The 12,934-nt window shown below is 44.8% G+C and overlaps 1 protein-coding gene across 8 annotated transcripts in view; it reads right to left on the reverse strand.

Moving 5' to 3' along the window:
- Positions 1-7,842: 7,842 nt before the first annotated feature.
- Positions 7,843-12,934, reverse strand: part of LOC132396500 (serine/arginine-rich splicing factor 6-like) — a 124,181-nt gene continuing 119,089 nt past the window's right edge. For all 8 annotated transcript variants that reach the window (XM_059974068.1, XM_059974066.1, XM_059974067.1 and 5 more), the window contains 2 exons: positions 10,478-10,510; positions 7,843-7,977 (listed from right to left, as the gene is read on the reverse strand). In XM_059974068.1, coding sequence (XP_059830051.1) covers positions 7,933-7,977; positions 10,478-10,510 — 78 coding nt within the window. In that variant the 3' untranslated portion in view covers positions 7,843-7,932. The remainder of the gene's footprint in view (positions 7,978-10,477; positions 10,511-12,934) is intronic.

Below are 12,934 nucleotides of genomic sequence, written 5' to 3' on the forward strand. Positions count from 1 at the left end.
AGAGATTAAAGGCAGACAGAAAGAAACTATGTTTTACATGTCCGGAAGGTGGAGTCCTACTTAATCCTTAAAAACAAGCTGAGGAATGTAAAAACATCTCCGAAGATGCCAAAACAATAACATTAAACAAAGAGAAAAATGCCTATGTAATCTCTAGTGAAGAAAAATCAGCACCATTTTCCATTTAACTGACAAGCCCAATGAAAAACTGTTTTTAAAAAAAACTATATCTATCGACTAAGCACTCCCAACTATAAGAAAAAGACCTTATGAACTATGAAAACTATCTCTCAATTAATGAAAAAAGGAGGATAAAAACAAATAATCAAACTATCTGTCCATTGTGCTAATTCGCTCAGTAGACCAAACAGATTTCAGAAAAGTCAGTCATCATTCACATCAAAAAGTTCACATCTTCTTTCAATGGTCCATTGATCAAAGGACATCCTAAGCAAATCAGAAAGATTCAAAGCTTATCTTCTTTCCGAAAGAACAAATATTCAGCAGACCTAAAGCCATTCAAACCTCGGCTACAACTGGAATAGAGTTAACGTAGTCTAGAAAAACATGTGGAGTCGAATCTTCGGGAAATAATTTTAATCGGGCTGAATATTGAAGTGATGTGAATAATAGGCAATCTTCTTAGTTGGAACGAACTCGAGGGGGAGCAATATCCTTGCAGGTAGGTTTGCTAGCATGGTTCGGGAGGGTTTAAAGTAATTTGCAAGGGGGATGGGACCCAGAGCAATAGAGCAGTGAAAGAAGTGCATGGAATAAAGCCAGATCTAACATATAGCGAGGCTTTGAGGAAAGAGCAGCAGAATAAAGGGTATAAAGGTAGTAAGGCAGAAGGGCTAAAGTGTGTTTACTTCAATGCAAGAAGCATCAGGAACAAAGGTGATGAACTGAGAGCTTGGATACATGCATGGAATTATGATGTAGTGGCCATTATGGAGACTTGGCTGGCACCAGGGCAGGAATGGATTCTCAATATTCCTGGATTTCAGTGCTTTAAACGGGATAGAGAGGGGGGAAAAGGGGAGGAGGGGTGGCATTACTGGTCAGGGATACTATTACAGCTACAGAAAGGGTGGGTAATGTAGCAGGATCCTCTTTTGAGTCAGTATGGGTGGAAGTCAGGAACAGGAAGGGAGCAGTTACTCTACTGAGGGGATTCTATAGGCCCCCTGGTAGCAGCAGAGATACCGAGGAGCAGATTGGGAGGCAGATTTTGGAAAGGTGCAAAAATAACAGGGTTGTTATCATGGGTGACTTTAGCTTCCCTAATATTGATTGGCACTTGATTAGTTTGAAGGGTTTAGATGGGACAGAGTTTGTTAAGTGTGTCCAGGATGGATTCCTGTCATAGTATGTTGACAGGCCGACTAGGGGGAATGCCATACTAGATCTAGTATTAGGTAACAAACCGGGTCAGGTCACAGATCTGTCATTGGGTGAGCATCTGGGGGACAGTGATCACTGCTCCCTGACCTTTAGCATTATCATGGAAAAGGATAGAATCAGAGAGGACCGGAAAATTTTTTAATAGGGGAAGGGCAAATTATGAGGCTATAAGGCTCGAACTTGTGGCTGTGAATTGGGATGATGTTTTTACAGGGAAATGTACTATGGACATGTGGTCGATGTTTAAGGATCTCTTGCAGGATGTTAGGGATAAATTTGTCCCGGTGAGGAAGATAAAGAATGGTAGGGTGAAGGAACCATGGGTGACAAGTGAAGTGGAAAATCTAGTCAGGTGGAAGAAGGCAGCATACATGAGGTTTAGGAAGCAAGGATCAGATGGGTCTATTGAGGAATATAGGTTAGCAAGAAAGGAGCTTAAGAAGGGGCTGAGAAGAGCAAGAAAGAGGCATGAGAAGGCCTTGGTGAGTAGGGTAAAGGAAAATCCCAAGGCATTCTTCAATTATGTGAAGAACAAAAGGATGACAGGAGTGAAGGTAGGACCAATTAGAGATAAAAGTGGGAGGTGAGCGAGGTCCTCAATGAATACTTCTCTTTGGTATTCACCAATGAGAGGGAACTTGATGACGGTGAGGACAATATGAGTGAGGTTGATGTTCTGGAGCATGTTGATATTAAGGGAGAGGAGGTGTTGGAGTTGTTAAAATACATTAGGACGGATAAGTCCCCGGGGCCTGACGGAATATTCCCCAGGCTGCTCCACAAGGCAAGGGAAGAGATTGCTGAACCTCTGGCTAGGATCTTTATGTCTTCACTGTCTGCGGGAATGGTACTGGAGGATTGGACGGAGGCAAATGTTGTCCCCTTGTTCAAAAAAGGTAGTAGGGATTGCCCAGGTAATTATAGACCAATAAGCCTTACGCCTGTGGTGGGAAAGCTGTTGGAAAAGATTCTTAGAGATAGGATCTATAGAGAATCATGGTCTGATCAGGGACAGTCAGCATGGCTTTGTGAAGGGCAGATCATGCCTAACAAGCCTGATAGAGTTCTTTGAGGAGGTGATCAGGCATATAGATGAGGATAGTGCAGTGGATGTGATCTACATGGATTTCAGTAAGGCATTTGACAAGGTTCCACACGGTAGGCTTACTCAGAAAGTCAGAAGGCATGGGATCCAGGCAAGTTTGGCCAGGTGGATTCAGATGTGGCTTGCCTGCAGAGGGCAGAGGGTCGTGGTGGAGGGAGTACATTCAGATTGGAGGTTGAGACTAGTGGTGTCCCACAAGGATCTGTTCTGGGACCTCTACTTTTCGTGATTTTTATTAACGACCTGGATGTGGGGGTAGAAGGGTGGGTTGGCAAGTTTGTAGATGACACAAAGGATGGTGGTGTTGTGGATAATGTAGAGGATTGTCGAAGATTGCAGAGAGTCATTGATAGGATGCAGAAGTGGGCTAAGAAGTGGCAGATGGAGTTCAACCCGGAGAAGTGTGAGGTGGTACTTTTTGGAAGGACAAACTCCAAGGCAGAGTATAAAGTAAATGGCAGGATACTTAGTAGTGTGGAGGAGCAGAAGGATTTGGGGGTACATGTCCACAGATCCCTGAAAGTTGCCTCACAGGTAGATAGGGTAGTTGAGAAAGCTTATGGGGTGTTAGCTTTCATAAGTCGAGGGATAGAGTTTAAGAGTTGCGATGTAATGATGCAGCTCTATAAAACTCTAGTTAGGCCACACTTGGAGTACTGTGTCCAGTTCTGGTTGCCTCACTATAGGAAAGATGTGGAAGCATTGGAAGGGGTACAGAGGAGATTTACCAGGATGCTGCCTGGTTTAGAGAGTATGGATTATGTTCGGAGATTAAGGGAGCTAAGGCTTTACTCTTTGGAGAGAAGGAGGATGAGAGGAGACATGATAGAGGTGTACAAGATATTAAAAGGAATAGACAGAGTGGACAGCCAGCACCTCTTCCCCAGGGCACCATTGCTCAGTACAAGAGGACATGGCTTTAAGGTAAGGGGTGGGAGGTTCAAGGGGGATATTCGAGGAAGGTTTTTCACTCAGAGAGTGGTTGATGCGTGGAGTGCACTGCCTGAACCAGTGGTGGAAGCAGATGCACTAGTGAAGTTTAAGAGTCTACTAGACAGTGATATGGAGGAATTTAAGGTGGGGGTTATATGGGAGGCAGGGTTTGAGGGTTGGCAGAACATTGTGGGCCAAAGGGCCTGCACTGTGCTGTACTATTCTATGTTCTATGTTCTATCTCTGAGGATCTAACCTGGTCGCAACATATCGATGTAGTTATAAAGAAGACAACAGCCAGTTTGAAGAGATTTGGTATGTCAACAATTACACTCAAACACTTTTCTAGTTGTACTGTGGAGAGCATTCTGACAGGCTGCATCACTGTCTGGTGTGGAGGGGCTACTGCATAGGACCAAAGGAAACTGCAGAAGGTTGTCAATCTAGTCAGTTCCATCTTGGGAACTAGCCTACAAAGTACCCAGGCCATCTTCAGGGAGCGGTGTCTCAGAAAGGCAGTGTCCATTATTAAGGACTTCCAGCACCCAGGGCATGCTCTTTTCTCACTGTTACCATCAGGTAGGAGGTACAGAAGCTTGAAGGCACACACTCGGCGATTCAGGAACAGCTTCTTCCCCTCTGCCATCCGATTCCTAAACAGACATTGATGCTGCCTCACCTTTTTTAATGTACAATATTTCTGTTTCTGCACATTTTTAAAAACATCTATTCAATATACATATTTGATTTACTTGTTTATTTATTGTGGAGTATTTTATTTATTATTATTAGTTTTTCTCACTCCCTCTGCTAGATTATGTATTTCATTGAACTGCTGCTGCTAAGTTAACAGATTTCATGTCACGTGCCAGTGATAATAAACCTGATTCTGATAAATCCCCAGGGCCTGACATGCTGTTGCTTTGAACCTTATGGGGGGCAATTGCGGAAATTGCTCGAGCAGAGATAATTAAATCATCCTTTGGGACAGGAGAGGAACCAGTGGATTGGAAGAGGGTGAATGTTGTTCTGCTGTTTCAGAAAGGCTGTGAACACATGTAATGCTCTGGTTATGATTTTTCTGCTAAGGTTGTAGGATATTTCATTTAATGGCTTTCTGTAGAAGCAGTGTGTTCTGCTGGTAGTGTTTAGGGTACCGTTAATGGTAAGTGTTTGTGATGTTCATGATTATGTCGTGTCATCCATTCAGAACGGTGGAATTGAGAGAGGGTTCTAGAGAAAGCTGGGTGAAGAGGTTTTATGACGGACACTGAGGTGGGCTGAGGTCTTTTTCGGCAGGGGATGGTGAGAGAAGACACTCGGGAGAACCAGCTGTGGATTCGGTTCGTTGGAGTCCAAGGAGGGAAATCCTACCGGTGATTGGTGAGTAGAGTTGATACAGAGTAAATTGAACACATCAGCTTTTGGAAGATTTGAGTTTCAACCTGTGCACATTTGACTGTTTTAATTACGATAGGACCTTTCATTTTATTATTTTTTTCTTTTTAATAATGGTTAGGTTAAGTTAACATTAAATATACATTTACATTAAATTATACATTTAATGTAAATTAAATTATACATTTAATGTTAAATATACATTCTTTATTATTGTATGCAGTGTAATCTGTTATATCTTGCAGATAGGTGATTGCATGGGGGCAGTATTCTCACAGATCGGTGTCCGGGTAGGCGAGGCATCCGAACCTCCTGAGTGTGGTGGGTGCAAGTCAAATCGACCCTGGATGTCCAGAGTTTGAGAAAGGTGGTTTTTCACTGCCGAGTCCAGTGGCTGTTAACGAGGGGCTAATGAGCTGCATCTCCAGAAACGTCCAGTAAAAAGGGGTCCCACAGGAACCAGGAAATTATAGGCCAGTTGGGCTGACCAGTTGTGGTAAAGTTACTGGAAGGTATTCTAAGGGACTGGTTGTGTAAGTATTTGGATAGACAAGGACTGATTAAGGATAGGGAGCATGGCTTCGTGCGTGGTAGGTTGTGGCGAACTGATCTTAGAGTTTTTTTTTGAGGAAGTTACCAGGATAGTGGATGAAGTCAAGGCAATGGATATCGTCTATGTGGACTCCATTTGACAAGGTCCCGCATGGCAGGTTGGCCAAGAAGGATCAGTCACTTGGCATTCAGGAAGAGGTAGTAAATTGGATTAGACTTTGGCTTTGTGGGAGAAGTCAGAGAGCGGTAACAGATGGTTGCCTCTCTCATTGAGCCCTGTGATAGTGGTGTGATACTGGGATCGGTGCTGGGTCCTTGTTGTTGTCCACTATATCAATGATAATGTGGTTAACTGAATCAGCAAATTTGTGGATGATGCCAAGATTGGGGGTGTACCAGACAGCAAGGAAGATTATCATGGCCTGCAGAGGGATCTGCATCAGCTGGAAAAATGGGCTGCAAAATGGCAGACGAAGTTGAATACAGACAAGTGTGAGGTGTTTCACTTCAGTGGGACCAAACAGGGTTGGTCTCACACAGTGAACGGTAGGGCATCGAGGAATGTGGCAGAACAAAAGGATCTGGGAATAGAGGTCATTCATAGAAAGTGGCGTCACAGGTAGATAAGGTCATAAAGAGAGCTTTTGGCCTTGATAAGTGAAAGTAGAGTACAGGAGATGGTGAAGTTGTACAAGACACAATAATTTGGAGTATTGTGTGCAGTTTTGGTTATCTACCTATAGGAAAGATGTAAATAAGGTTGAAGGAGTACAGAAAAAATTACAAGAACATTGCCATGTGTGGAGGATCAGAGCGGTAAGGGAAGGTTGAATAAGCTCAGACTTTCTTCCTTAGAATGTGGATGATTGAGAGGAGATTGGACAAAGGTACACAAAATTATGAGAGGTATATGTAGGGTAAATTCAAGTAGGCTTTTTCCACTGAGGTTGAGTGGGACTCCAACCAGAGGTCACGGGTATAGGATGAAGGGTGAAAAGTTTAAGGGAACATGAGGGGAAATGTCTTCACTCATGAGTGTGTGGAATGAGCTGCCAGCACAAGTGGTCCACATGAGCTCGATTTCAACATGTTTGGATGGCTGCATGGATAGTAGGGGTGTTGAGGGCCGTGGTCCCAGGGCAGGTCGATGGGAGGAAGCAGCTTCAATGGCTTTGGGCCAGTTTCTGTGCTGTTCCTCTCTATGATTCTATTTTTAAAGTGGAGGGTCTTGATTAGTAAGGACATCAATGCTTACGGGGAGAAGGCTGGGGAAGGAGTTGTGAGGAGCAGTGAGTCAGCTATGATGAAGCGATGGAGCAGACTCGATGGGACAAAAGGCCTATTTCTACTCCTATGTCTCCTGGTCTTGTGGTCTGTGCAATCTCGTTACCCAGGCTCCACCACACATCTACACACAGAGGTGAGTTACAGTGAGCCGGGAACCCATACGTCTTTGGGGTGGGGGAGGAATGGAGGGGAGTCCCAGGGGGGTGGAGGTAGTGTCCACTCCACATGGACGGGTCAGGGTGAGGAACCGACACAAACTTTTTTATTTTGTTTCTCCTGTGTCTTTGTCTTGTAGACTTATTTACTGAAAATGCCTTCCAGTTTCCTCCCTCCTGAATACACAGGCAGCTTCCCTTCTCCTCACCATCCCAGTTCCAAGACTCTGCCAGATAGTCTGTCAGCTCTGTCAAGTCCCAGTGCACCCCCTCCTGCCTGCATACATGGCTAAGGAAGAGTCCAAACATATAAAAGCAACACAAGACTAAACCATAAAAAGCTTTATTGTTTCAAAAGCATAGGTAGCTGCACAGCGTTGCTAAAACCCATTGACCCTGTTTGCAGTTTCTATCAGCCCCAGTGCAGGTCTCTCTCTGTCTAACTCTTCGTGTGTGTGTCTCTTTCTCTCTCATAACTGTGTAAGTTACTCTCGCTCCCATCTCCCAACCTCTCCATCTCTCTCTGTGCTGATGTGTGTCTCAATTCCTCTTTGTGCGAAGATTGTAATAATGGTGAGAGCATGTTATGTAATTGTGTGATGTGAGCATTCCCTCCGAAGTTCCCGTGTCTCCTGGGGATTACTGCAGTGGCACAAGATTATCTTTCGACCACATCCAACCATCTCACTCCTTCAGTCTGCCTTATTTCCCCTAACTTTCCACTGCACTGTTACCCATCTCCCTCCCTCCCACCCTCCCTCCACCCTCTTACCCTCCCTCAATCCCCTCCACCTCCCTTTCCCACCCTACCACCTCCCACTCCCCCCTCCCTCCACCCCTTCCTCACTCCCTCCACCACTCCTCGTCCCTGCACCCCTCCCCACTACCCCTCCCTCCACCCCTTCCCCACTCCTTCCACCACTCTCCCTCCCTCCACCCCTCCCCCACTACCCCTCCCTCCACCCCTTCCCCACTCCCTCCACCCCTCCCCCTCCCTGCACCCTAGCCTCCCTCCCATCCCACAGTCTGTAGCTGAGCATTTGCAGTCACTGTTCCATTGAGCGTGCGTGCGGTTTGCTTCCTCTGATTTCTGGACAGCTAGATGAAGTTGGCAGGGAGCACCAGTCGTGCTTCTACAACATACTGCAAAGCAAAAGAGGGAAAAAGTCACTGCACAAAAGTTTTCAGCTCCCTACTTATTGCTTCCTTTTTGTTTTGGACTGAATTTGAAAGATGTCTCGGCAAACCCAACATTGCCACCCTTGTCCTCTGCATGGGAACATGTTGGTCCTGAATTCTGTCCGAATGCTCTTGAAATGACTCCCACTTGTTAGCTGTGGACTTCAGCCAATCTACTCTCTTCAGCTCCTGTGTAATACCATTACAATGAGCCTTTACCCACTTCAGCACTTTCCCCAAGATCCATAAATATCTGAAAGCTTAGAGCTATTATCTCTGCCCAGCTGGTCCATGCAAGCTAGTCTCACTTGCCGGCTGCTGGCCAATAACTTTCCATTCACGTACCTGTCCAAATGCACTGGCCTCAATCACCTGTTTGACAGCTCATTCCATACACTGACCACCCTTTGGATGAAAATGTTACCCCAACATATTCTGATTAGAGTGATAGGACCTTGGATGAGAGAGATTTTGAGGCCCACACTAGGAATGAGAAGACATGGGTCCGGTACAGGCAGCTGGGATCAAGTCAATTCCTTTAAGAGTGTAGAGGAAGAAGAAAGGTACTTAACAAGGAAATCAAGACATATAGTATAGTAGCTTTTGCAGAGAAGATTTAGAGAATCCCAAGAAGTTTATATTGCATTAGGGAACTGAAGCTGGAGATGGATGAACTCTGCATCAGGAGTTACAGGGAGGCTGACAGGTTTATAGACAGGAGTTACAGGGAGGCTGACAGGTGTATAGACAGGAGTTACAGGGAGGCTGACAGGTTTATAGACAGGAGTTACAGGGAGGCAGTCACACCTAAGTTGCAGGAGGCAGGTAGCTGGGTGACTGTCAGGAGAGGGAAAGGCAGATTGTGTGAAAGACCCCTGTGATCATTCCACTCAATAACTTGGTGTACTTGTTAATGTTCTGATGAAGAGTCTTAGCACAAAATGCCAACTCTTCATTCCTCTCCATAGATGCCACATAGCCAGAGGAGCTCCTCCAGCATTTTGTGAGTGTTGCTCTGGATTTCCAGCATCTGCAGGGTCTTGTGTTTCGGATTATACTGCTGGGAGGGTTAACCATCCAGTGGAAAGCCACAGTGGCCAAGTCTCTGGAAGTGAGTCTGGCTCTGTGGCTCAGAAGGGAAAGGGGGAGAAGAGGAGAGTGGTAGTGATAGGGGATTCAACACCTACAAAAACAAACAGGAGATTCAGAAAATGCCTTCATGATGGTATGTTGCCTCCCAGCTGTCAGGGCCAGTGATATCTAATTGAGTCCGTAGCAATTTTGGTGCCAACAACATAGATGGGAAAGGGATGTTGTCCTGAAGAGCGAATATCAGGAGTTAGGAAAGAAGCTAAAAGAGGACCTCAATTGTAGTAATCTCTGGATTATTGCCTGAACCACAGGTCAGTGCAGTTAAGAATAGGATGATTTGGCAGATGAGTGAGAGGCTGAAGGGCTGAAATAGGTGACAGAGTTTCAGATTTGTGGATCATTGGGATGTCCTTTGGTGAAGATTTGACCTGTACAAAAGGAATGGGTACAAAATAGATACCTGAACTTGAACTGACTGTGATGATCCCAAGCCAGAAGCATTGGCCAAGGGGCAAGCAAGCCGCCCCATAAAAACCCAGAGCTACAGATATGCCAACAGAAGCCACAGTGAGATGGCTACTGAGCTGCTGTAGACGGTCTCTGCTTCAGTAGGGGTGATGGGATTAAGGAGAAGACACTGGACCTTGAGAGGGGCCAGGTCCCTGCAGGTATGTTTGCTGCAGCTACATTGGGGATGGGTGATAGGTAATAACTCCACTGGGTGTTTTTCATAGACCACCCAATAGTAAGAGAGACATCGAGGAGCAGATAGGGAGAGAAATTCTGGGAATGTGTAATAATACCAGGGTTGTAGTGGTGGGAGATTTTAATTTCCGAAATATTGATTGGCAAATGGATGAGCTTAGAGTGTAGATCAATACTTGGAGCTGTGATGTTGTGGCCATTATAGAGACTTGGATGGTTCAGGGGCAGGAATGGTCACCTAGAGTGCCAGGCTTTAGATGTTTCAGAATGGACAGAACACATCCCTGAGGCACTCCACTGGTGACCAACCTCCATGCAGAATATGACCCGTCTACAACCACTCTTTGCCTTCTGTGTGCAAGCCACTTCTGAATCCACAAAACAATGTCCCCTTGGATCCCATGCCTCTTTATTTTCTCAATAAGTCTTGCATGGGGTACCTTATCAAATGCAATACAATAGGGTCTTTTAAGAGACTTTTGGATATGTACATGGAGCTTAGAAAAATAGAGGGCCATGGGTAAGCCTAGTAATTTCTAAGGTAGGGACATGTTCGGCATGGGCCGAATGGGCCTGTATTGCGCTGTCGGTTTTCAATGTTTTTCCGTGTTTGGTTCCACACTCCCTCCTCATGAGTTTGTGTTTCTTTTCAAGAGACAATACTCACATATTCGTTTTGATTGTTGCTCTGATGTGATCTCTGTGAACGAAGAGGAAAGTGAAAGTTACCAGGAGTGAACTCACTCAAGTGATGACAGCAGGACCGGGGGGATCATTTAGCAATGAGGAGAAATGATAAATACTGAAAGAGAGAGAGTGCTAACCAGTCCTAGAGGAATGACCCAGTGTTCACCACTCCCTGGATAACAGGAGACTACTCTGTCTTTCCCGTCTGTTGCAGGTTGATGGTGAGCTCTTGGTTCTGTCTCACTCCTCTCTTCCCACAGTTCTGAAATACTTATGCAGTCCAGATTCACTCCAATTCCTTTTCAATGTTCCCATGTATCGTCTCCCATCTCCATTCAGGCAGAAATCCCTGACCTCAGCAGCTTTCCACCAGGTTGGTTGAAACTAGTTTGGTCGTGGGATGGGAATGAGAGAATCTGGTCAGGAAGCAGAGGGATTGTGAGGCAGGTAGATATCAGGACCAGTAAGGACAGGCAGGCACAAGGGTATTCATTTTAATACGGGGAGTGTTATAGATGATGGGGATGAGGGAACATGGATCAATACATGGAAGTATGAAGTTCTGATCTTTACAGAAACTTAGTTGAGAGAGAAGCAGGATTGATCTCTTAGTGTTCCAGGATCTTAATGCCTCAGAAAAGATAGAGTAAATCACAAACAGGAGAACATCTGCAGATGCTGGAAATCCAGAGCAACACATAGAAAATGCTGGAGGAACTTAGCAGGTTGGGCAGCATCTATGGAAATAATTAAACAGTCAGCATTTCGGGCCAAGACCCTTCTTCAGATGCTGCCCAACCTGCCGAGTTCCTCCAGTACTTTCTGTGTGTTGCTCCAGGGAAGATAAGAGTGCGAGGTGAGAGGGGGTGGGTACGTTGCACTGTTTAATTGGAGACTGTATTAGAGTGGGACACAATGGAGGCGCAAACACTGTTTGTATATGGGTAGAACTCAAAAACAAGAAAGGTGCAAACACACCAATGTGATCACATTACTGATCCACCAGTAGTGACGGGCATTGAGATAAAAATCTGCAGACAGGATCAGTAAAGGTGTGAAAGCAGCAGGGTCATTCAACTTCTCCAGTATTGATAGGGACCTCCTTAGTGCAAGAGGTTTAGAGGAGGGCAGAATTACGTGAATCCAGGAGGGGTTCTTAAATCAATATACAAATAGTCCAACAACCATAGGGGTTATGCTGAACCTTGTGTTGGGTAATAAAACTGCTCAGGTGAGGACAGTTAGGGATCAGCAATCAAAATTCATTACGTTCTGTTTCTTAAGATGGAGGTAAGATTAAGTATGAACCTTGCAGGAGAGCATTAAATTGGAGGAGGAGAAATTACAAGAGTAATCGGCAGGAATGAGAAAGAGTTAATTGGAAACGGTTATATTTGGCTGAATCGACATCTGACATGTGGAAGGCATTTAAAGAACAGCAAATTGTACAGAATCCAGGACTGGAATTTCCAGGAAGACAAAAATGGCTAGGTCAGACAAACCGAGATGTTGAGAAAGATGGTGAAATTCATCAAGAGGGAAATAAAATCGTATGTAAGGTTCAAGAAGCTAAAATCAAACAGAGACCTTAAGGACGTCAGAAAAGAATTTAAGAAGGGAATTTGGAGAGTGAGCCTTGGTCATAAATACCCTCCAGGATTAAAGAGAATCCCAAGGCATTCTACACATGCACCAAGAGCGAGGAGAACCAGTGAGGTGCGAGGACCACTTAAGGATATAGGATGGAACATGTGCTTGGACGTGGAGGATGTAATGAGTACTTGCATCGATATTTATCAAGGAAAAGGACATGGAGGATAAGTAGATCAGTGTAGATTGTGATGATATGACAGGACATTTAAAAATAATAAAAAAAAACAGATATGAGTATGCTGAGTTTCTTAACCTTGTTGGCAAGTCCCCCAGGACTGACAGAATAAACCCAGGATATTGAGAGAAGCAAGATATTAGACTGTTGGTGCCTTGACCAGTAGCTTCATGATGCCCCTAGTCCCAGGAGAGGTCCTGGACAACCGGCGAGAGGCTAATATCATTGCATTATTCAAAAGGGAAATGGGGATAATCCTGGAATCTGAGCCTCAGTGGCAGGGAAGAGACTAGAAAAGACTCTTTGGGATAGGATTTATCAGCAATTTGAAAAGCAATGGTTAATTAGGTATAAACAGCTCTGCTTTATGTGAGGTAAATTATATCAAACTAATTTTGGTGGAAAGCGGTCAGTGAGTGAGTGGGCCAGTAAAGGAGTGGAGATTTGAGGCTTTGACTCGAGAGATTCTGGCAGCTTTTGGCAGTTGGACTGTGCAATCAAGTCAATCAAGATTTGAATAGCTCAGCTGAAAGTCATTGACTAGACAATCAAGATTTGAACAGCACAAACTCAGCAGAAAGCAGCTGATTGGGCAATCAAGGTCACATG

This window comes from Hypanus sabinus, chromosome 7 (assembly GCF_030144855.1).
Source record: "Hypanus sabinus isolate sHypSab1 chromosome 7, sHypSab1.hap1, whole genome shotgun sequence".
Taxonomy (NCBI): domain Eukaryota; kingdom Metazoa; phylum Chordata; class Chondrichthyes; order Myliobatiformes; family Dasyatidae; genus Hypanus; species Hypanus sabinus.